The following is a 24,215-nucleotide window of genomic DNA, read 5'->3' as shown; positions in this document are numbered from 1 at the left end:
TTTTTCCCTATACAGAAATACTACCAGGTAAATAACCTATGTCAGGAACACAGAGAAGCGACGTCGAAGTGTTTCAAAGTTCATTTCATGCATTACCTTTTTTGTGACCGCCAACTCGCCAAAATGGCCTCGTTGCAACAAAGTAAGCAGTCACAAAACAATTAATACACTGTGAAAGTAAGGTGAGGTATTTATTGAGAATTTGACTGTATTTTTTTTATTCCTAAGAGCGGTTGTACACATTCCCATACAAGGTCTTATATTTTTGACATGACTCATACTGCGCAAGATGATCATCTCATAGCTGGAGCTTGGGCTGCCTGTGGTTGAAGTTATTCAGTGATAATCTCGTTATACGAAGGGAGGATTGGTATAATTAAAAAATTAAATCACGGAACAGGACAATTACTCCTTTAAATGCTTTTAATTTCTCCTTCTCAAGCTTTAAAATAGGCTTTATTTATTTATCCATTCATTAATCTGAGATAGCTTAGACCCTGTTAGATGAACAGCTACATTAAATCTCTTGACACGTCCTCGAATTCGTACAGATTGTTCGCCGGACAGTACACCGACAACAACCGTGCGAGTTATCCCTCCGCTGTTGTCCTTTACTAAAACACCTGACCCCGAACTCCCTCTCACCACGTCACAGTTATTCCAAATCTGACCGCTGCTCACTAAGATTGCACGACATTTGGAGATCCAAAGACTGCTAGGAGATTTGTCACCGGGAAATCCTTACGAATAAAAAAACATGAAAAATTCAATTTAGGAAGTACGATGTGAAAAAAAAGTGGATTTTTGCTCGTGCTTCTTTGTTTTTCGAAAATTATGGTCACTGTATCAAACATTTAAAAATGACCGAAAATGTTTAATGACGTGCAGATAAATAACTGATTAATTGATTTATTAAGTAGGTTCGGGCAGTTTCCATATAGAATTTGGGAATATTTACAAGTGTTAAACCCGAAGGACCGGTTACATTTACATGAGGCCTGTAACCCGAACCGCAGTTTTATGCAAGCAGTGAGCTTCAGGCCATCTGGACATTGTCAACAAAAATAAATGTTTAGACAAAAGGTTCGGCTAAATTGAAGATGGTTTTTGTTAAACAACGGCTAAACTTTGTTTAAATAACCGGCTCAAAATGTTTTCAATGAGTTACTGATTTTTACCTTGTCAGTTGCTTTTCTACCGCTCAGGTACAGTGACATTGGCGACCTGAAGTTTCCCGTACGAAACTATAGCAATTAGCGTCCAGGTCACCTGGACTTTTTTTCAGCATTCCTTTGGGTAAGGGTATGGAACGACACTGAAGTAAGATCGATACTTACTAGCGCCTAGCTTACCTGTGATCGATATCAACGAGTTTTTGGGCAGGGACACGGATACGACACTGACGTACGATCGACGATTTGCCCGACCTTTGAGTTTAAGCACGGCATAATCATATTTTTTCTTAGTAATTTTCCATCGTAGTGGCATGGACGCTTTCATCACATCGTACCACTGTAGCCGGCCATTTCTCTCCAGAAACCCAACCTGAAGAGTAGCGACATCCACTCCGTCGATACAATGCGCGCTAGTTAGTACGTGATGCGGACCTATCAAAGTCCCTGAACAAGACCAGGTGCAAAATCCTTTACAAGACACTTTACAAGCAGCTGAGTGTGGTGATTTCTGGGCCTTACTGGAGGAAGGGAGCTGTTTTCGTTCGTCTGGTGGAATTATCACTCGCTTAGCTTGTAGCTTTTGAGTTGTACCTCTAGTGATTTCAAGAAAGAAATTGATACAAATGTTATTCACGAGAATCTCACGAGCATTGCCTGGGAATGATAGTGTGGACCCATATTAATTCCAATTCATTTTGAGCCACGTGACTCATTAGCGCCAGACCTTACCCCGGTTTCCATACCATGAAACGACTGGGGAAAATTCCCAGTTGTCTTGGATGAGATGGTAGTCAACTTCAGGTTACACCCGTCGATGTAACTCTTGGCTTCCCTAATACGTATCTTAGTGAGCTATAAAATGATTTTGCTCGCACGCGATTGGTTTTAAGGGGTCACGTGACTAGATATGCCCTAGCTAAAAAAAATATTCCCCAAATAAAATCGCCCAATTTTCGGCCTCATGTCCAATACGATAAAAGTCTGTTTCAAATTTAATTCAAGACGAATGCTGCTTACAGAACTAGGAACATATTCATTTGTCCATAAAGCCATGGTGTAGAACAGTGAAAAATGAGCAACGCAGTAAACGGTAAGCTGTTCGTAACGTTTTGTTCCACGCGTTGCAAAGATGTTTGAAGGATAATCAACAAAGTAGCCTCCATTTAACGCAAGAAATATGCCTGGACAAATCTGTTCCTTAAAGTCAATGATGCACTGCTTTTTACCTGCTCTGTGTCGCGCTTTTTTGGTCACTTCTTCTCTTTGTAACCTTGGGTACATCCAATAACTTCTTGTCACCAGATTTCCTTTTTAGTGTTATCGTGCTACGACCCCCTGGCCAAATTGTTTCATAACTAGGAATATAAAAACAAAATTCGATTATTTTCAAACCGTTTGGAAGAGGCCAGGCTTGTCAAGAGAGAAGAAAGAGTAAAATTTCTGTCTCAGAGTGGAAAGTGTAACAGATTTAACAGGATAAAAGAATACAAATCAAAAAAAGAAGCAAAACACAAATTTGGGGGTTACATCATAACCGTATAAATACTTTATACAAAGTTTGCCCGAAATGTTAAAACCGTTCGCAGTCTGTAACCGGATTACGCAAAGTGTTAAAGGAAATTTTTGCTCTTTTTTACTATAAAACTTGTTCATAGTACATAATATCATCTACTACTCGGAAAAAAGATAAAGAAAGTTTTATATCAGGTGATGTTTCGAGATATACCGACAGCTGATTAAAAATCAATCTTCCTACAAGCTTAGAACTGATAATAGGGATCAAAAATAGGGCTTCCAATCTCGCTGTACTTTAAACCGCGTTCCGCCCTAAAATTGTCTTTCATCCTGCATCTCACAAGTGAATCTGGCAAATCCCTCGTCACGCTAACTTTATGTTAATCCCTTATAGAATACTACACAACCAGGGTATTTTGTGTACTTTGGCAAGATATGCCAGATAGGTGCAAAAAAATTATCCCTGCCTATTTGTCCATATTCGAAACCGATAAATCGAGAGACAAAATCAAAGGCTCCATAATCTAACCCTGAAGAAATCATTTTGTTGTGTTTTCAGGCAAGAGTCAGAGCCTATGTCAACGGTCGACGGAGCCTCTCTCCTCTCTCAAACTGAGAGTAGAAATGGACAATGGCAATCTTTCCAGGAATATAATAGATCGTTTTCACGTAACGTAAGGGTATCCATATTGGTAACCTAAACAAAAAAATGGCGGCCATGTTGGCGCACTAAGTCAGTCCAGGAAAATATCAGTTGATATTCTCTTAATCAGTCCCGCGGGTTATAACCGCTTTTCTTGTGTTAATATTTACTTTTGTTGAAATAAATTTACATAATTTTTCACCGCGTGACTGAAAAAGTTCTGTGGTTATCTGTGATGGGCTAACAGGACGAATGTAAATTTTCAGCGTGATCGTGTCATTGATAAAGAAACTGGAAAAGAACTTAGGGGGGTGGGGGGGGGGGTTCCGCAAGAGCCATAATTAGCTCTGGCTTCGGCTGATACTACGCTGACTTTGGGTTATTCGGCTCATTTCCTATTGTCCCACACAAATGACCTACTCTCTCTCCCTCCCCTCCCCTCCCCCCTCCCACACCCACACACACTTACGCACCCATACACATTAGAATACTCCATACCTTAGTTCTAAGTCCTGTGCAGTCAAGTTGAATAATTTGATCAAATTTTCCCTTAACATCTCAGGACGATATTCCAAAGTAATGTCATCAGTTACGTCATCTGCACGTGCCTTGTTATCTGGTTCTTTGCTGGATTTAAATTCAGGCAGAGTTTTCACACTGAAATAGCAACAGCATATGTCAACATATTTCAAAAGTTCTTTGAAAATACGCTCAGTGCAGAGTGGGCAGGTTATCTTTTTTACAATGGGAGGAAATGTCTGCCCACAGATTCTTACGTAAAATGACTATTTTAATTTCCTTTTATCTATTCTTCGTCTACGTCCACGTAAACAATAACGTGCGTTGCGCGCCCTAACTGGAAGCATCCAACTAATTAATGGGTTATATTACATGGGCGGTAATCCTGCTCCAGTTTAAGTCTCTTATGTTTATCATGACGTAAAACCAATTTGCTGTACGCAAGCTGCATAGAGATTGGAAACAAACTTGGAGAAACACCTGAATTTTCAGAGAGCGGTCATAATCTTAGATGCCTTGCAGATCACGCGTTACCACACTGACTTGGTCTTAAAAACTGCAAATCACATTTTATTTCACGTTGCAAATCATTTCGCATGATAACATTTTGGATGATCAAATAACGATAGGAATGTTAAAGTCGCCCAAGACAATTTGGAGCTCGTCTGAAGGGACAATCAAGATGCCTAAAGAACTCAAGAGCACGAAAATTTTTATTTCTACGGTTTTATTGTTGTTTCGGTTACATGTTACACAAATCAGCTTTGGTAGACCAGAACCCTTTCATAATTCATAAAACTAACTTTACCTTTCTCTGAAAATGTTTTTATGTAGCCAAAATAAACAACTTTACTTTACATTTGAGAAACTTTCATGTTTCGCCTGACAGGTCGATTGTTCACTTAGCTATTCTGAAGTATGTTTAACATATGGAAAAAATGGCTCAGTTGAAATGGTCTTTACTCGAATGATATCTGCATTTTGATTTATAACCGGACACCATAAAAATCTTAAGTGTCATTTTCTCTTAGCAAGCCCAAACAAATGTAATTCCGAGGTTGCCTTTCAATAATTTCATTATTTTATTGCTAATTTAGGGTCATAGGGGTTTTCTTATATCAGAGCTTAAGCCCCGTACGACTGTAGATTTTCATTAAATATCTCCTCTTTTGTTTAACGTCTTGCGGTTGTTTTTTCAAAGCAACTATGGCGCTGAAACCTCTCTGCCGTGAGATGTTTCCCAAGGTTCAATTACGTTTTTGTATCAGTGGATCTAATTCTCAAGTGGAACACCTCACCCGAATCAAAGTATCATAGACTTTTTTCTACTCTACGGGGTATTCTATAAACTATACCAACAACACGGTCGCCTTTTCGTTTCGCTTTATGAACTAGACCTGAATCCAAGAATCCTCTTGGAATGCTTACCGTGCGAATAATTCCAGTGCATTGAGACTGGAGCGCATGTAAACATTGACTCACATCACTTGAAATACGACCATAAATCGTTTCCCAATGTTCTAGGTGAACTTACCTCACAGCTTTTAACATCAAGAGCATCACAAAAATTGCCTTCATCCTTAAACGGCACTGACAAGGAAGTGGTCCTTTATCGACGCCAACCTCGTGTTTTGTCTCCGTGCAACATTCGCATCAATTTAAAACTGAAGGAGGACAAAGGAGATCACTAGTAAGTTCCTTCCCCTCTCGATTGAAGATTTAACAATGACTTTAAAAATGAGCTTTCATATGAACTATAAAATAATAAATAAGTTTTCATTTGTCACGTTTCTGGTGCGAAAAAACCCAAATATATTCTCTGCTTTAAAGTCTTTAGTAAATTTCATGTCACCTGCCTGGTTTATTTTAAAAAAAAATCCTCCGGAAAGTATGAGAATAACAAGTTATGTTTCTTTCATTTAAAGCGGATTCCATTCTGTCAAGAAGGCAGTAATGACTTAAAAATGGCTGGACAAAATGATTAACGAATTATTTTTAAATGAACAAAAGAGAGTTTATTTTTCGGTTGGTGAACATAACAAGACTTTCCCCAGAGTTCAAAACATCTTTGTTTATAGAGGCCCGCCTGATAAGAAGAGAATTACAAAGGTTATCCATCCTTTTCAATGCATTAAAATTAATTAAAGTCGAAAAAAACGTTAGATTTATTTAATTTGGCCTTATACTTTAAAGTTACTTTGTTTACAGCTGGTTGCGAGAATAACTGATATAGACAACGAATTAGTTTAGAGAGATTGTAAACGTTGTAAGCTAAGAATACTTTTCAGATCATCAAACAACCATTTATTTCACTATGAAAAAGAAATCGTGCACAAAGAGATTGCCAAGACGAGGCGCGGGTGTATTGAAGCTTCCTAATTAACGACGTCCTTGCCTTTGTATTGTAAATGTTCCCAGTCAACTTAAATTTTTTATCGTTAATCATGAAATCTCGGTATTATGAAGCAGTTTTTCTAAACTGCAGGCTAGAAACATGTCTTTTTTTTCTTTTTGACGGAAACGTTATCTAAAATAGGAAACCCGACTTGTTTCTGTCATCCGATAGAAATGGATGTCAAATGGTTTTCGAATCTTCTGGTCATTGTTCAAAATGAATTTAAATAATATATAAATGTTGGCAACGCGAATTTATGAATACAGCTAAAAAGTGTCAATATTATTGATCAATCAATTCAATTTCGAAATCCGTTGGCCCTTTCTGGAGGTACTCGTAAAAGCAAATCAAAGATTAAAATCTTGTTATTTTCTGATGCAGGTCTTTGTATAACAGTCAAGGCCGATCACTCATGTGTCTTGGATAATCCACTGTTTATTCTTCCCGTTAAATGATTCTGGCTGCGATTACTTGCTCTTCAATAGATGCTACCGGATCTTCATTAACGTGCAGAGGGATTATTTTTATAACAATGCTGGTTAAAAAAAATTACTTGATTTGACTGATTCTTTTATTCTCATGATAACCAATAAGAATTTCCTTTCAATACTTACTTTATTTGCGAAATTATTCGCCACAATTCCTTTACTTAAGTCGAAGAAATAAAGCTTATCTGGCGAGGTGTGCTTTCATAATGGCACTAGTTATTTTCCACTTTTCAACTTGTCGAGCGCATATGTTTGAGTTAAACTAGCGAAACGTACAGGTGCACAAAAACAATAATTCATATTTGATTGAACATGGTTGTTTTGATGGGGAAAAATAGGAATTTAGACTGTGCAAGAATTGGATATTGAGGTAAATAAATTAATATTTTTGTTGGTTAAACAGAATGTTTCAATCTGTTCTGAAACTTTCGCTCAAATGTAAGTCACTTCTGTTACCAAACACAATACACAGTTTATAATCAAAGAGGTGTTTAATAGGAAATCGATTAATCGGTTAGAACAGAAATTGGTTGGAAATTGCACATTCCGGATGGAAAGAAAGAAAGTTTTGAAATGTCTTGGAGGAAAAAAACACCGAAACCCAGGGATTGAACGAAATGTTAGTTTTAAGATATAGTGACACCAGACTTCACTGAAGGTTAAAAAATTTTAAATGGGTGGAACCCGCTGTCGCACATGATTTAGCTCGACCTTGTAACGCTTCCGTACCATGTTAATATGAGTTTAAAACCTGATAATTTTTTAACTAATATCTTTATCAAATCACAGGGAGAATAACCTAAGATAAGCCAGCTGTCAGGATGTAGTTAGTTCAAAAAAATACACGGCAGTGGAACTTACAGATAACCTTCAAGTGTTGATTTAAAATGCCGTCTAACTGTTCTTTCGCTATTGAGCTTTCTCGGTAATTTTAGGTCTTATCGCGCAAATGTTAAGTCTATCATACTTTTTTTCAATAGAATAAATTGAAGATATCAGTTTATTCCAAAGATTTTCATTTGACCGCCAGAGAGGAAGATTTGAGCCTGATATCACCCGAGAACCACCAGATTTCCAGTTTCAGCGACCGATGCCGGCTGCAGGGATAAAATAGAACGAAATTGATTTTTGATGCGTAGAATCACAGATATACTTTACCTTTGATTTCACTGATTGGTAACTACTTCAGCGATACCAGTGAAAGTATACATTTAAAGTAACACGAGAAAAGGAGTTTATTATTCAAGTTTTCTATTTCATTTTATTTATTTTACATCACAATTAGATTACAGTTTACAATAATTAACGATAAAGGATATTGATATTATAATAGTACAATAATAAATTTGCGAGAAAACGTTGTAAATACATTACGGCATGTAAAGTTAAGTTCCCTTATAAGAAAAACGGGATAAACAAGAACTTTCAAGTAATGTAGAGTTTTAAAAGTAGAAGAAATCCGAATTCCTAGCGCTGATTCTTTTGTGTGAATTTCTCTTTTTTAAAAATGTTAAAATAGAATCAATATTTCCGCCCTTGCAACCGGAACTGTTAAAGTATTTGAGGAGAGAAGAGAAAAATAACACTCTACAATGTGCCCATTCATTGTTTGTAACATGCAATAGCTTAAATGAACTTCAGTTTTAGCCACGAATGCGCGAAATAGCTCAGAATAGCTCAAAACACGATGTAACTAAACCAGAAAACTTGCACCTGTTTGCCAAAATATAAACTTGAAATTTTCCACCAACTCTTATCCTTGGCCGGCGGAGATTTAATTTGATTCCAAAGATGTTTGCAAAGATGATTCCGATTAGAGGTTAAAGATTTTTGTCGAACAGTGACCTGTTATACTTTGCTGAAGAGGACTGTAAATTCTTATTCAAATGAATGAGTTGTCTTAATTCGAGAGCCACAAAACATGTCTGCAACAAGCTAGCTGTTGACACAAACGAATCCCATAGTGTCCCACCGTCCTTCAAACTAAGTTTAATACTATACAAACTGTAACATAACATTATAACTTGGCTATTCTTCTTTTCTCGGAAATTAATATTTCTATGATTAATTGATGGTAAGACTTCGTGTCGTCCAATTCGGTCTGTAATCATACGAGTGATAACAAAATCGGACGACCGCGCAGCGGGAGTCCGATCTGTTTGTCACGAGTAGGTTTCCTCCGTGTAGGTTTCCTAGCTTTCCTACGACGGTTACATAAATAAAGCAGTGGATAATAAAATGTTCCGACAAGCTAAACATTTAAAAACCGTTTTTTCTTGTAAAGACTGTAAACGCCTTCTTAAAATGAAACCGTTTTAACAAAATACCTCCATATGAGCTGCGAGTCACGTTTCTCTGATCCGAAACGATTGTAATGTAATTGTTTCCTTGCATATGCCACGCTTCGCTTTTCGTTTCGAAAATGGCCTTTTTTCGCACGGAAAATGACCCAAATGACATCCGTTCTCTTTTAGTGAGCCCCAGTCGCCGGTGAGTAAGATTGATGCATTGGGGAACAGCGGTTTTTTTTTTTTTTTAGATATCAAACTGACTTTGGCAATAAGAAACTACATTGGGCAACAATTAGTTCTACGGAATCAAAAAATATCTTAATTGAAATCGCCAACGCCCTGATTTTTTCTCTCAGTCGTACGTTATGTTCTCGGTGTCGCGCTAGTTAGGGTCTTTTTGAGCTGCAGACTAAGTCCGAGGTGTTGTTAAATTCCATGACGCTTACATGACACCTGTTAATCCTGCACCAAGATGGTGGACAAAAATGGACGAAATTTTCGAACATTTTATTATGATACTTTAGGCCTAAAAAACGTCGAGCAAAGGAAAGCGTTGGAGATACTGCTGAAAGATGACCCAATAGGTATTAAAATAGTCACAGGGGTGATTTTTATGCTCCAAAGTTCTAGAAACTAAGTCCAGAAATACCCAAACTTTTTCTTTAGATTTACAACGCATTTCAACATTTAGCACTCGGTTTACCTTACCTGCAGTTTACAGAACCCATGTCTGGAAAGTGATTTTAGGTAAGAATGCCTTTCGATAAATTTCTGATCATTGCAAGTAGCCTGAAGGAAATTATTTACATCGATACTGTGCGGTAGAAAGTTTCGCTCGGAAGTTTGCATTGATCAGTTTAGTTAATTTTGAAGATCAGCTGCTCTGGTCGAGAATAACATAACTGAGATACATCTTGCGCCTGGATTTGTCAAAATATATCATTTATAATACTTTCAAAGCCAAATTTATTTTATAGAGGCAATAGACTGCTCATTCTATCGGTTAATAACCCCTTGGAATGGTGGGGAAACGTCCAGAAGTTTGTAAATGACTCGCGTTCGGCTTGTTCGTATACTTTTTTGCGGGTTTCTTTAAAAATCTTGCATTGGTTACTACATCACGAAAACAATGAAAAAAATGCAAACTATTGCTGGAATAAAGCGTTCCTCTGGGACTCCATGAGATTTGTACATAGAAAACCTCATTAAATGTACTACAGTTTCAAAAGAGTGAACTGGATACAAATGCTAACTACCTCTAAAAGTACTCCAGTCCTGAGAACAAGGGCAATAGCTTATAACACAACCTGGAATTGAAAACCATAAAAATCATACCTTAAATTTATAACAAAATGTCCCCAGCACAGCGAATTATGATCTAATTTTCTGAGTAAAAGTAAAGCTTTGGGAGCCACTGATGAAGTAGACAAACAGATGAAAATTCTCACTGCCTTTCTGCTTTTTTTTTTTTTTCTGTTTTCATGGAAAACAGGTATCATTCCCCCTTACCACGATGCCCAGCAGTTTGTAATGCAACAGCGATGTGAACATTTTCATGACCTTCAGCATGCTTTGAGAGTTATAAGGAAAATTTCAGATGGAGATGAATTGCCTTATCAAATGTCAATGGTCTTTTTGTTGGATGAAGGAGCTTTTCGATTTGTAAAAGTACCAAAGGTAAAATATAAAGGAAATTTAATTATTTCTTAATTTTGAAATGCTGAGTTGAGCAACAGAGCAGTGACTTTCATGTAGTTTAAGGACTCTTGCTTTGCTTACTTGATCCACAATCTGTGGTGTAAATACACCCTTAAGATACATTGTTTAATCCTTTAGCTTGTAAAAGTGACCAGCATATAATTTCTCCTTATGATATCACCCCTGAATCACACATTTAAGTTATGAGAATAAAGGAAATGATCACCAATTAAAAAAGCTCTTGATTATTTAACAACTTCTTCTTATCAGCACCTTAGGAAATTTATAGAGGACAGTATAGAGAATATGCATATTGATGTTAGGATGTAAAGGGTTAAAGTTACAGCTGTTTTGCCACATAGCCTTAACCCTTTAACTCCCATGAGTGACCAAGACAAAATTTCTCCTTACAATATCAATACAATATCAACCAGATAAGTGATAAGAATAAAGAAAAATATTGATTTGGGGATAATTAGTTGATCCAATACTAAATTCTCTGAACTAAAATAATAGGAAATGTATAAATGAAAGTAAGGAGAAGGACAAATTTGAACTGGGAGTTAAAGGGTTAAACATTCAACTCCCAGAAGTGAATGACTTGTAACTCAACCTTGTAATTCCAATAAGTTATCTTGTAAACAGGTTATGAGAACAGACACATTTTAAAGGATATTACATAGGTGTGCAGATATTTCAAATATTTTAACATTGGAAGAGAAATTTCATATCTCGGCATGGCCATGTAATATTTTATTTATTATACAAACACCAACAACATAACTGATGATTTTACTTTTGTTTGTAACTATAGCAACAGTAATCTTTTAAGGTGTGGATATAACATGTTATCTTTATCTGTGAAGAGATCATGTTTTCACACAAAAGCTCACTTGGTATTTCATTGCTGCCTATATAATAAAATTGCTTATCAGCTGAAGAGTGTTATTTTGAAAAAATACCAAATTCTTTGTCTAATCTACAAGGTTAAATTAAAGGTAACCTATGGCAGGAAATAGGGAGGATTACTAATTGGATCTTGGGAGATTAAGGGTGAAGGATGTACCAAGAAGTGTGGCTTATTTGTAGGGCAAGGATCCTAAAACTCCTGCATTTGAAGTGGGGGATTTCACTGGAAACAGTTCTCTCTACCTACAGTTTGGAAATTGATGAAGACACACAACTTAATAGCTTTATTTTGTACCCCATTAGGATCTTGAAAGGAAAGCAGAAGTAATGAGATCTGTAGTGCAGGTGTTTAGTGAAATGTTTGAAGACGAAGTTGATCTTTACTGGTTGTCGGCAAAGTTCATGAAGTGTCTGGACCAGTCAGGACTACAGCTAGAGAAACTGGTAACACAGAATCTTGTTGTGGCATACCATTTTAAAAAACTATACTAAAAAGCATCTTTTTCTGCTCAGCCAAGCAAGTATTTTCAGTTTTTAACATTTTTTAAGATGCATGATGGTTTGAATTGTATCCAATCTTTCTTTGTACATTTATTGGTTTGATTTTTTCTTGGTTTAAAATATTTGAAACCAGTTTGATGATGAGTTGCAGTAAGTTGTTTTCGATGATATTAAAAAAACAACAACAACAACAACAATGCTGTGATGCACATTAGCCTACTTTAATGAGTTTTCTAGTTGTGTAGCATGTTTGTAGAATTTGGTCATGAGTTATGAATTATTATTAGTTGTTACTTTAAGTCAAATAATTTAACACAATTTTTTTTCAAAAATCAATATTATTATAATTGCACAGTAGGACCTTTGCAACCAACATTTTTGTAGGAATCTCAAAAGATTTTTTGTGCACCAAAATCTCCTGTTTTTATTGTTTTTTTTATTTGAAAATTAGTGTTAGCCTGTTGTTAATATGCTTGTTTAAGCTACAGTTTTTTCTTATTTGAAATTAGGGCTGTAATCTTCTTTATTATTAATTATTGATATTATTGTGTTTCAAGGCAAACCTGATTCAGTATTACCTTCAAGCTGAAGATGTCCATCTTCATAAACACTTATTAAATATTGACGCATTTAATGTCTTACCACATAAGAGGTAGATAAAATATTTGAGCTATTAATTTCTTAATCTCAGTAAAAACAACTCTCTCAACCCTATTCCTTCTTTAATTTTAAAAACCAAATTTTACTTCATTACACTGGTCAGATTGGTTTAATTTCTGGTTTTCAACCCCTTTTTTTTTCTTATCCCTTAAAATCCCAGAAGTGATTGATATGTAACTTTTCCCTCTAATATCCAAACATTATTTAGCAGACAGGTAATGAGAATACTCAAACTTATCAGGTAGAAGTTGTTATCTTGATCTAACACCAAATTCTTGGAACCAGTTTAAAAGGAAATGAGTATCAGCAAGAGGGGAGAATTAACAATCAGATCTAATAATAATAATAATAATAACTTTATTTAAGTGTCAGTGTATTTTAGCACTGCTGTGTTAATTGGGGACAATGTAAATAAGGAAACAAATATCGTAAGTGAACAGAAACTCGTTAAAAACCCCAACTGGTAGGAGGCAGACCAGTTGGCTATTTACAAAGCGTGCAGGAGTTGAATTCGGGGCCACCGAAGACAAATCCATCCAGTGGCAGGGAGGAGGACTTGAACCCGGGACCTCCAGCTTACAAGTGCAGCGCCCAAACCACTAGGCCACGCTCACCTCCTTAAATCTTGGGAGTGAAAGGGTTAAAAAATCTCTTTTAGAGTTGTAAATGGCTTTGGTGTGAAAACTTATATTCATTTGGTTAAACTGTTTCTTGTAAATGTTTTCTTATGTTTTGTTCTTTTTATTTTCATGAGGTGGTTTGAAAGTGGCTTTGCTGAGGATATTCCAGATTCATGCATGGAAAGGTTATCGAATACTTTCATCTCTTGATCATTTTGTGTACAGATTTTATAACTGCAATCATTACCTCTACATTACCTCCACTTCATTAGTTAGGGTTACCTCAGTCAGTTCTAAGTGGAGTAAAATGTATCATAACTCTTGGTAGAGCTTGCTGAAGATAAGTATTCATGGCTATTGGACATTATTTAAAGGGTATTTCAATGCTGACTGACACAAAATTGCAAGATATGTGAGGGATTTGTAAGTGTCAACTGAGAGGTTTCACAGTTTTCTATGTAATCACCCACTAACTTGCTACCAGTCCACAGAACACTTTTAAGACAAAATAAGAGCATGTAAGGGCATAAAAAAACCGAGTTTTAAATTTTTGAAATTTTTCTCCTATCAAAATTGATTTGTTCATACCATAAGCAAAATACTTATGCAAAAAAAATTTCATGTCACGGGCACTTTAAGTACTAAGCTTATTCCTGTAAGCAGTGTTTGGTGTTATTATACCTCCTGGCAGTAGTCATAGACACTTAGAAGTGACATCATCATGATTATGATAGTTTTTAAGCTCGCATAATACTTTTTTTCAATCATTTTGGGACTTAAGGCTTGGCTTTTGTTTTAGCCTTGTTTGTCATCATCTTGGTTGATAACATAAACCTTAGCCCAGGTGATTCTCATCACCATGCCAAAGCTAATTTAAAAACCTTTAATTGTAAATTGTTACACATGTCCAGACTCTTAACACTTTCACTCCTAAGAGTGTCCAGCATCTAACTTCTCCTTACAATATCACACCTGAATCACACATGTAGGTCAAGGAGAATAGAGAAAATGATCACCAATGAAGGAAGTTTTGAATTCTTAAACAAATTCTCTTAGTCAGAACCTTAGGAAATGTACAGAGAACAGTATGGAGAAAATGCATACTGGTGTTAGGGTGTATAGGGTTAAGGAAACTTGACAGCTTTAGGCTGGGGCTTAGGGGTACATTGTAAGTAGTTTAATTGAGTTTGTATGTTTTTTTTAATTTGTTTATATTTTTCTTCTGTAGGATATGGGACAAAGTTGTGAGTGGATCCAGTAAGATTCTTGTTTTTGTGGCTGTCAGTCTTCTGGTGTTCTTTAGACGTCAACTCCTTATGGAAAAATCTATTCAGGGTGTTGAGAGGTTCTTTTGCAAGGTAGGATATATCAAATGCACTGTACTTCACTAGTCACACACCATAATGAAATCCTTGTCATGGCAGTTTTGGATTACCATACTATTTAACCTTTTGACTGCTAAGAGTGACCAGCATGTAATTTCTCCCTACAATATCATCCTCAAATCACACATCAAGGTCATGAGAATAAAGGAAATGGTCACCAACTAAAGAGGCTCTTGCCGTGTGAACTTTAATATATTTTAGGCTCTTGATTGTTAAGCAAATTCTTTTTGTCAGCACCTTAGGAAATGTATAGAAAACAGTATAGAGAATGTGCATACTGATGTTAGGGTGTGAAGGGTTAAACTCATAAATAAAATTTCTTATTTTGTCTAATTACCAGTACTTTTATTTACATGTTTTCATGGTGCTTGTGTACAGCCAGTCCCAAAAGACAACTTTGAGATGATTGTTAATGAAGCAATGGAATTGTGGGACAAACACGGTGCTACTGTCATTTCTGAGGCACCAACCATGCACTGAGTCTGGCCAATAATCATGACAGGATGTGAGCTTTGTGTCTACAAGGAAGTCAAACTTGAGACATTTGTGTAACCCTCATTCAGCCATTTAGGCCATTCCTGTGGCTTCTATTGCAAAAAGCTCAGGGAGATGACAGCCTGGCTAATAACCAATATCTAATAACTAATGCTGTCATCACTGTGGGATTTTGGGCTTGGATGTTAGATCAAGAGAGATGGTAATTTTCTCTCCCATGGGGGACACGAGTGGGGTTTAAAAGCCTAGATGTGGTGACCACACGATTGCCAAGAAATGAACAAACAGAGTAAAAAATCAGGCAACCATTGTATGAAAAACATAACATTGAGTTGAAGCTATCCTTAGACTCATAAAATGTGTGAAAGACAAGTTTCATTATGAGAAAAACTGCTAATTAGCGAAGCAATGGGATGGACGAATTCTCGAAACTATTTCAAACTGATACAATAATTTTCTCGAATTCTCCCGACCCCCGTGTGTAGATCAGGTTATGGAAAAAAAAAAGGTGCTCGACTTCAGTGTAGCACATATTTAACCATATTTACTGGATAACGAGAGTAAAGGTAACCGACGGTTCCTTACGGAAAAGTTTTAATTTTCGATTGGCGTAGTAAATCATGCGCATTTAGCTACATTTCATGGAAGAGACGGCTTTGGGCAGGGGTTCTATCGGGAGGTTGGAGTTACTGGTGGTAAAAGATTTCTCTAGAATTGAAGGAGTACTGTAAGAAATCAATTTTAGTTCGAGTTACCGCGTAGTTCAAGCTAGCTATGACCAGAATATAATGGGAGCCATGGCTTGAATTTATCGGGAGTTATTTACTCGACCACATTTTTCGGTTTTTGTCTGCTGGACAAATGACGTATAGAATAGAAGTTTGCCTGCATTGTTCAAAACAGGGAAAACTCATTCGAAAAGTGTTTTAATTATGTCACCACGGAGACTATATTTCAACATGAATAAGAGCTTGAACCCAATAAACAGTTAAAGATTTATTTCGCGAAGAAAATTCTTTGAAACACGTTTAACAGAGAAAATTTATTTCGTAGAAGACGATAGTTTCATTTTGTCGTGTACAGCACCCAGATTCCTTTTTTTTCTTTTTTCATAATAGAGCAAGATAGCAAACCTAGCAAATCTGCATTAACCGTGATTCGAGAAGAAGTGTTTTGTTTACAACAATAAGACCTGACTTCCGGTGTAAAAATGGACTAGCGAAGTCTAATCAGCCCGGAACTTGACCTGGAATACAACAAGATTGCGTGACAAGCGGGCTTCACAACAAAACGGGAGTAATAATTAATCAAGGTATACATAATTCACACGTTGTAGATCTCAAGGATTGAACTCTGTTGCGCATATCGTCTTTGAATCTGTGTCCTAAAATGAAAATAACAGCATTACTTTAAAAATTCTCTTTGCAAATCGTGCAGAGGAAACAAGAAATTGTTAATTAAGTCGCGTTTTCCTGAACTCTCGCAACCAGAATTACGCATCTAATTACGACAACCGTTTAAACATATTCCTTCAGTTTTTGTCTGTTTCTTGCTTTATACTGTTGAGCGATGATGAAGGAATTCTCAATTAATTCGTTTTTCCCTCTTATTTAAGGTATTTCGAGTGTTCAATGGGAGCGTTTCACAATGTTTGACGCAAAAATAGATATGTTTGTCCTGTTACGCCCAGTTTCGTAGAATTTAAGGCTTGAGTCGTGACGTGCATTTCTCTGAAATCAGCAAACATAAATTAACTTGACGCTTAAGAACGAAATAAATCAGAATTGGCTCGATCCGTGTTTGAAATTTAACTAGCCTTGATTTAAGGGTAATAAATGGTTTGTTCTGAAGCAAATAATTACCTGTTTCTTCATGTGTGTATGTGCAAAGCAGCCCGACTTGAAATTCACCTAACGAGACGAAGTGTCTCCCGTGACTTAACGGAGGCTAAAGAGTTTTTTCGTAAACAGACGTTGCCATCGAAGCTTCGGCTACAGCTCTCCCTATCTCTAAGTTTAGCACTCTCCTTCTGCTTTTTCAAGGAGGGTAATTCATATTCTTTAAATCAAGCATGCAACAATAGCAGTGACTTTCATTAAATAAGAAACTCGATCGCCATGGCCTTAGCGCGCAACTCTTAATCTGGGTGTGCTAAACGAGCTTGAAATTTGTTCTCTGTGTTAAAATAGATGTATACAGCCTACCCTCTGGTAAAACTTTAAAAGGTGCAAACCTTTCTGTGTTAAAAGGAATGACATTTAAACCGATTAGATCGCTTACTAGTATTCAGTGGGGTCGGTAAGGTCAGTTAGTCTCACTGGAAACTGAACATTTACAACTGTACTTCGAGAATTACTGCAGTTACATTTATGCAATATTGTACCAGTGGATAATGTTCATCCGCGAGCAAGAATTATACTTAATCCGAACTCTTATAAATCAGTCAGTGTAGCAAAGCTGCGAAAAACATACGTCGAATTGTTTGCTTTCACAGGTACGTTTTCTAAGAAAGATGTAGAGTGTTACTTCTCCGAAACCATTTCTTTAGGCGAGTTATAATTGCGTACATATTACCGAATTCTCAGTGGGCAAGCCCAAAAATTAAACAATACATATCTTAGTCTAAGAAAAATAACAAAGAAGGTTTCCAGGAACGCCCTGAAAACAAAACCGTACTATCAATGAATTTGGTTTCTCCTCGTGACAGTCTTATGAATGTCGGTTTATTGTTCCGGTTTGGTCTCGTGCCTGGATCAGTATTATATCCCACACTTTATTCCGTTTAGGCTAAAGTCCACTGTGGAGTCCTGTTAAAGCTTGCTCTACTACGCAGTCAAATTCTGAGCGCAGTATTTGAGGTCTTGTGAATTTCTGCAGTTGTTGATACCACAATTTGACTTCGATTCCGGATTCGTTTCACCAAAGGTGAGAAATCTGACGTTGCGCTTTGACATTCCATTATTTTCATTAAGAGTCTTAATTTGATGTGATCAAATACGCTTCCACTCGTAATTTGGGTTTATTTTGTATTTCGCAAAGACATGCAATTGTCCACCCTCACTCAGTAAGATTTTAGTTGCTTTTTCGAACGTTTGAGGACTTTTTGGCTTTGCTGGGAGATTGCGTGACTTACCGGAAGTACTCATTATCAATGCGGCTCTTTCCAGGAATCGTTGGGCTTTCAGAGAATAGCGAAAACAAAAGAAAACAGAACCAAACAGATTTACATATATTCCCATATCTTCGTGCTTAAAATAGATTTGTTATTGTCAATTTTGTGGGAGTTTCCCTTGTTCAAAGATCTATAAAAAAGTCTGTCCCGGGATCACATGTATATTTTTCGTAAGAAACGCCAACCTACTCGCGATGCAAAACGAAAACATTTGGCAAAATTTAAATGCAGCAATGTTTTCTGCTTGTGACGGAAGACTTCAACAACCAACTTTTAATCCCCTCCTCTCATCTAGCCTTAATCACGGCCCTGGCAAAGAAGTAAGTACAACATAAACGTTTCCTTAAAAGTTCAGAGTCTATCGTCACGAAGACCATTCTGTAGACACTGGGTGGAAGAAACTTTCCCGAGACTGTCTCTCTCGCAATAGTAGACAATTAGAAGAAAATAGTACGGTATTATAAGTTCAATCTTTGATGAAATAATTTTAGAGAACGTTTCATATTGGGAATTCAGTAATTTCCGAATCGATTGTGGTGCGTAAATTAATTAGCTCGCTAGCTCGCAATGTAACCTTGTCCTCACAGCCCATCGTGATTGTAGTACAGGAAAATTTTGATACGGACGATTTAGATACGTATTCACCTGTAAAAATAATTAAACCCTCATAAGCTCAACTCAGCTTGTGTGGGCGGACAATTGTTGTCAAGAGGTGGCAATTTCTTAGAATTGTCCTGCCTATAATTTTTAGGAAAAGAATGAATTTTAAAGGATACGCCTGGCTCCTGTTATCGGATCATTGCGTATTTGACGCCTTTGGCATACGGTCCACTAACTTTACCGTTCGCTGGCATTGACATTTTTCCGTCTTTAAATTGTTCTTCAAATGTATCTTTTTTTCCCTTCTTTAGTCGTCGTTCTACACTGGTATGATAGAAAGAAGGCAAGAAATGGATGCTTTTGAAAGTCCTTGTGCTATGATCAAAGAAGGTCTCAAAAGAAAAATCACCCAAAAGCATTTGGAAAATGGTACAACGTTACCGAAAATAGAAGAGAAGAAAAGACAGCCAGCACCACCGGTATGTGCTGTAACAACTACTAAATTATAAATTATTGTTGGGGAAAACCGAAAGACAGCTTTTTTTTTTACAATGAGCAACGTTTTGTGTTTGTACCAAGACAAACGAGCGATGACAACATATATTCTATTCCACGAGGATCTCAGAAATCTGTCAAAGAAGGCGCGACGTATGAACAATTTAAATCAGTCATTCTGAATATAACCAGTTAAAAGCTTACTTTATTTTCAATTCAAATAAATGCTGTCGCTGTGTAAACTCAAGTCCCCCTCTCTTAAACCGTTTAGATATCGATGGAGATATGTTTATTATACAAACTACATGTACTATAGTTTTCTTCTTAATAGTAAAAACAGTTTTCCTCCCGGTGACCCTGACGTTTTTTACGAAAATGAAATATCTCGGAAACTGAAATGGTCTGTGGTTCATTTTGAGGTATAGAGAAACTGCTCGTGAAAGAAGTGTGACAAGACTTAATTTCAGTTTTGAATATGTATTTAAGGTGTCTTCCTTTCATCTATTTCGTTTTCAGTTTTAAGGGAGTAAAAATTTTTCAAGCAGCTCATTATTTTCCCTTGTTGGAAAAACGTTGTTTTTAAGCGATTGCGCGCCGGATTGGCAGAACTTAACAGGGGCTCATGAATAGTTTCCGGTGATAAATTTTACAATGTGATTATTAGCAATTTTTCACTCGACATTTCTCAGAACCATTTTCATACACACTCTTAACTTGTGACTTCTGCGTTTCGTATTTCAGAGAATGAAAGAAGAAGATCCAGAGGTTATCAAGAAGCGAAGGGAGAGAAATAAGATCGCAGCGACGAAGTGCCGAAAGAGAAAGAGAGAACGCATCGAAATATTGGAAAAGGTAAAAACCCCTTGTTATTGCCTCAACAGACGTTAGGGTATTTTCAAAGAAAGTTTAATAATTGAATATTCATTTGATATCCTTTGGATCTTTTCATTCTGCTGGATTTATTTTAAGAAAAGAATTTCTTCATCTTAGCTGTAAAAGGGACTTGCAATTTTTTCAATGTAGCGATCGATTGGGAAAAAAAAATTGGTATAAAGGAACGGCCTGAGAAGAGAAACGCACGTTTTAAAACCATCCGGCTTGAACTTGAATTTATTTCCTATTTCTTGTTTATCCACTTAGAACACAACAACAGTTTGTGGAGTTATTCGAAACTAGGAACAAATTTAATTTTAAAAAAAAATCCTGTGAGCACTTGGTAGTTGTGAGCTGCTGTTTATTAAAATCCTCACTCGTTATTTGATTTGAAAAACTTAACACTTTTTCTCGCACAACAAAACTGTACGACGGGTCATCTAATTCTCTTTAAAAGTGCGGTAATATTACCTAATCACTAAAGCGTTTCGACTGCAAGGTTATAAATCGATTTTTAATAGCTATAATCACGCTCTATCGTTGTTTTCTTACTGTAAACTACCAGAGTAAGTGAAGTGTTTTGTTTAGATTTTCAGAGAAATTATATTACATCAGAAATCCGTGCAGCATGATTTTTTTGTTAGAGTTGAGATATTTTTCGTCAATGATTATCTTTCGTTTTGTTCCCAGCTTTTTGTATCAAATCAAATCAAAGAGGTCTGATTATCATTGAGTGATAAAAAGTTATTTGGTATTAATGTTTTTCTTCTTCGTTTCTAGAAAACAAATAAACTTGAGGAAACAAGGAGGAAGAAATTAGAAGAAAAGGAGGAACTGTTGGCTGAGCTGCATGAATTGTCCGCATCACTGAGTAATCACTGGTGCAAACTTGTGCCGTCAACATCTGTGGCAGATTCTCGGCATACAGATCAATCAATCTGCTTATCACAGAATGCTGCGCTTTTGAATTCTTTCCGACAAAAATACGGAAACTTCAATGTAAGTTAGTTTCCTCTGATCTTCGTCCGGCGCAGCAAGACTCTTGCAAGAACTGAAAGTTGAACACAGTTTGTGGCCATATGCAACAAACATGACATTATTTTGAAACTTACATTAAGCTTTTAACATGCTTAACAATTCATCTCTTAAAGGTGAACTCACTTTCTTCGAATTTCCGAAGATGTCCTAAATTGTAATGATTAATTGACTAAATTCCCTATGCGGTATTTTTATTATCGTTATGGATTTCTTGTGCTAGACTTCCTGTGAAAAATAAACTGGCCCATGGTAGGTTCCCCGTTATTACTTGAGTCTTTAAAACTTTAATCCTCGTAGTACGCTAACATCTTCTCCTATGGAGTACCGTCCTTGAGAGAAAAAAGTCACAGAAAAAAATATTCAGACATTGGTCATTATTTATTGCCGTGAGGGGGGGGGGGGGGGGGGGACAGAAGACTTTTTGGGACGATCGAAAAAATACCCTTGTTGACACACACGAAAAAAGCTGAGTCTGGATCGCTCATCACATCAAAATCAGATTAATATTATCGATAAAATGATCTTGTTGAAGTTCTATATCATGTTTTTTGTCCTCTAATCAGCCCCGTGGAAACACTGTTGGTTTCCATGTAGTCGCATAAAAGTCCCAACTGTTACGGGAATTTTTGTAAACCCATAGTTTGAAGGTAAAATCAGAAGTAATTGCATGCTTAGTATGTGTATAATGAGCTTTTTTTTAAACACAAATTGAAGGTAAAAACTTGGGGAAAGTAACTCATGTTGCGTGGACTAAACATTCCCTTTTTATTTCGTTAGTTATTCCGATGAACGAGCGCAAAATTGGCGCACAAAAATGGAAGATTAGCTCTTCAATGTCGTCGTAAGAGTTGCTAGCCGGTTGTTCGTTATCTTTTTAAGCAAAACACTGGAGAATTTCGAAAAAAAAAAATCCGTCCTAGGGAGCGCAAATGACCTTTTCGAGTTTGGTTTATCTCGTAACCACCATCTTGTCGAGAGTTTTGCCTACTAAAGACAACTGTTTCGTGGGATTTTGCTTGCAGTAGTATTCTTTGGTGAAGTGACAATAACCTGTGCAGAAGTCATCAACCGAGTCAATTGAGTATTAAACGAACATACACTAAAACCAGTTGGCTCGGTTTCGTTTAGTTCAACGGGGTAAGTTTCTAAAGAAACTGTGGTGCTGCGTCGATGCGGGCAAAACAAGATAATTTGGTTTTATGAACTGAGGTGATAATGTAAATAACCTTGCAAACTCTTTACGGTGGCCAATTTTGCATTATCAGCTCCGTTGATAAAACCTAATCATCTTCATTTAGTTCAGTCGGTATGAGAGCTCCACCACCCAAGTGGGTCTTCATTTTCACAAAGGTGCAAGCCATGGATGCCTTTGCCTCCGTGATCAGTCGACCCTGGAGAAGACCTTTTTTTCAAATATTACGGTCTTCGGCAAAACTTCTTGGGGTTTGTGATCTTCTTCGTCGTCTTTATCTCATTATCATCACGATTCTTTTTTATTATTATTATCATCATTGCCCTTATTATAATTATTATTCTCCTCATTATTATTATTGATACCATTATTATCACAATTTCAGGATCTGAGCAACTACTTTTTCGCACCAACGTTGGGCTAGGGGAGGGGTTGGTGAGCAGTTGCTCTAATGCAGATATTGAATCGTTATCGTCGTTCATTATAATCATTAGTTCAGAACATATTCTCGCTCAAACGAACATGTCAGCATATTATATTGTTACTGCTACGTTCAAGTTATCAACTATAACCCAATAAGAAAAGTTTTAATATTTTCAATGTTTTGGTCAGTCTATAACTGAAGCTCTCTGTCTTGATTTCCGCTTAGAAAATGATTTCCATGGCTTTTCTCTTATTTGCGGAGACAATGTCGTGCGCGGACGTTTTGGCCGGCCGCGTACATCGCAAGTCAAACAATTGTCGATCCAAACCACATCCAAGCTATGCCTCAATCTCCATTTCACGAAGCGCGTTGAAAATTGTCTTCTAGTGAAAGAAATCTTTTTATGGAATAAAGGGGGTAAAGAAACTGTGGTGCTGCGTCGGTTGGGGAGTATAGCAAGATAATTTGATTTTATCAATTGAGTTATTAATGTTTGTCGGCCACCGTAGAGTTTCAAAGCCGAAACTCTTTACGGTGGCCAATTTACACTATTAACTCAGTTGATAAAACTACATTATTATTAAGGAATAGCCCACCAGGGCTAAAGGATTATATAGGAACGAAAAACAAAGAGAAGTAAAAGAGGATAAGCACGTGGAAACTAAATACGAATATTGAATGGGGATCATAAGTAATTTACGCTAGTTATTACAAGATCGATAAGCTGTAACGTGGACAGCTTTAAGTCATCGATAGGCATATAAGCGTGAAGTTGCGTAATAGACATAGATCTCATGATAAGATAGAAAGTATCCGTAAGCGTGAATGAACGATATCGTAGTTAACCTGCGCATGATAAGTGACAAATTAACCCAACTGTTAACCCGCGACGAAAGCAGTTGAAGATAGTGAAGCCTAACCGTAAAAATAGAAAACGATCAAAACTTCAATTACGATTACCCCAATTGTAGTCTACTTTTAAGGTCCTAATCGTCGTGTACGGAATTTGTGTCCCTTCAACTAGGTTCTGGCAATGTTGCCACGCATAGAGCTCTTTACTGTTTACAGTTTTTTGAGAGCCTCCGAAGGACGCTATCTATATTTAGTTTGGAAAACGTTAGCATCGC

General features: G+C 36.7%; 3 protein-coding genes across 3 annotated transcripts; 2 read left to right on the top strand and 1 right to left on the bottom strand.

Annotated features, from left to right (window-relative positions):
* Window positions 1–429: 429 nt before the first annotated feature.
* On the bottom strand, window positions 430–5,638 carry LOC131796592 (serine protease 23). Its single transcript, XM_059114192.2, has 5 exons — window positions 5,387–5,638; window positions 3,832–3,990; window positions 2,402–2,530; window positions 1,353–1,768; window positions 430–740 (listed from the first exon to the last, which is right to left on the bottom strand). Exons 1-5 carry the CDS (start codon window positions 5,428–5,430, stop codon window positions 457–459), a joined length of 1,032 nt encoding a protein of 343 aa, XP_058970175.2. The 5' UTR covers window positions 5,431–5,638; the 3' UTR covers window positions 430–456.
* Window positions 5,639–9,498: 3,860 nt separating this feature from the next.
* LOC131796555 (TBC1 domain family member 7-like) lies at window positions 9,499–16,293 on the top strand. Its single transcript, XM_059114155.2, has 8 exons — window positions 9,499–9,610; window positions 9,693–9,773; window positions 10,519–10,703; window positions 11,937–12,077; window positions 12,692–12,786; window positions 13,549–13,599; window positions 14,643–14,772; window positions 15,178–16,293. Exons 1-8 carry the CDS (start codon window positions 9,499–9,501, stop codon window positions 15,277–15,279), a joined length of 897 nt encoding a protein of 298 aa, XP_058970138.1. The 3' UTR covers window positions 15,280–16,293.
* A 2,253-nt stretch (window positions 16,294–18,546) lies between these two features.
* LOC131796578 (cyclic AMP-dependent transcription factor ATF-3-like) lies at window positions 18,547–21,804 on the top strand. Its single transcript, XM_059114179.2, has 4 exons — window positions 18,547–18,786; window positions 19,378–19,545; window positions 20,303–20,413; window positions 21,215–21,804. The coding sequence occupies exons 1-4, from the start codon at window positions 18,661–18,663 to the stop codon at window positions 21,440–21,442; spliced, it is 633 nt and encodes a 210-aa protein (XP_058970162.1). The 5' UTR covers window positions 18,547–18,660; the 3' UTR covers window positions 21,443–21,804.
* Window positions 21,805–24,215: the final 2,411 nt, after the last annotated feature.

This window comes from Pocillopora verrucosa, chromosome 3 (assembly GCF_036669915.1).
Source record: "Pocillopora verrucosa isolate sample1 chromosome 3, ASM3666991v2, whole genome shotgun sequence".
NCBI classification, from domain to species: Eukaryota; Metazoa; Cnidaria; class Anthozoa; order Scleractinia; family Pocilloporidae; genus Pocillopora; species Pocillopora verrucosa.
This window is presented reverse-complemented; position numbering and strand designations above follow the sequence as displayed.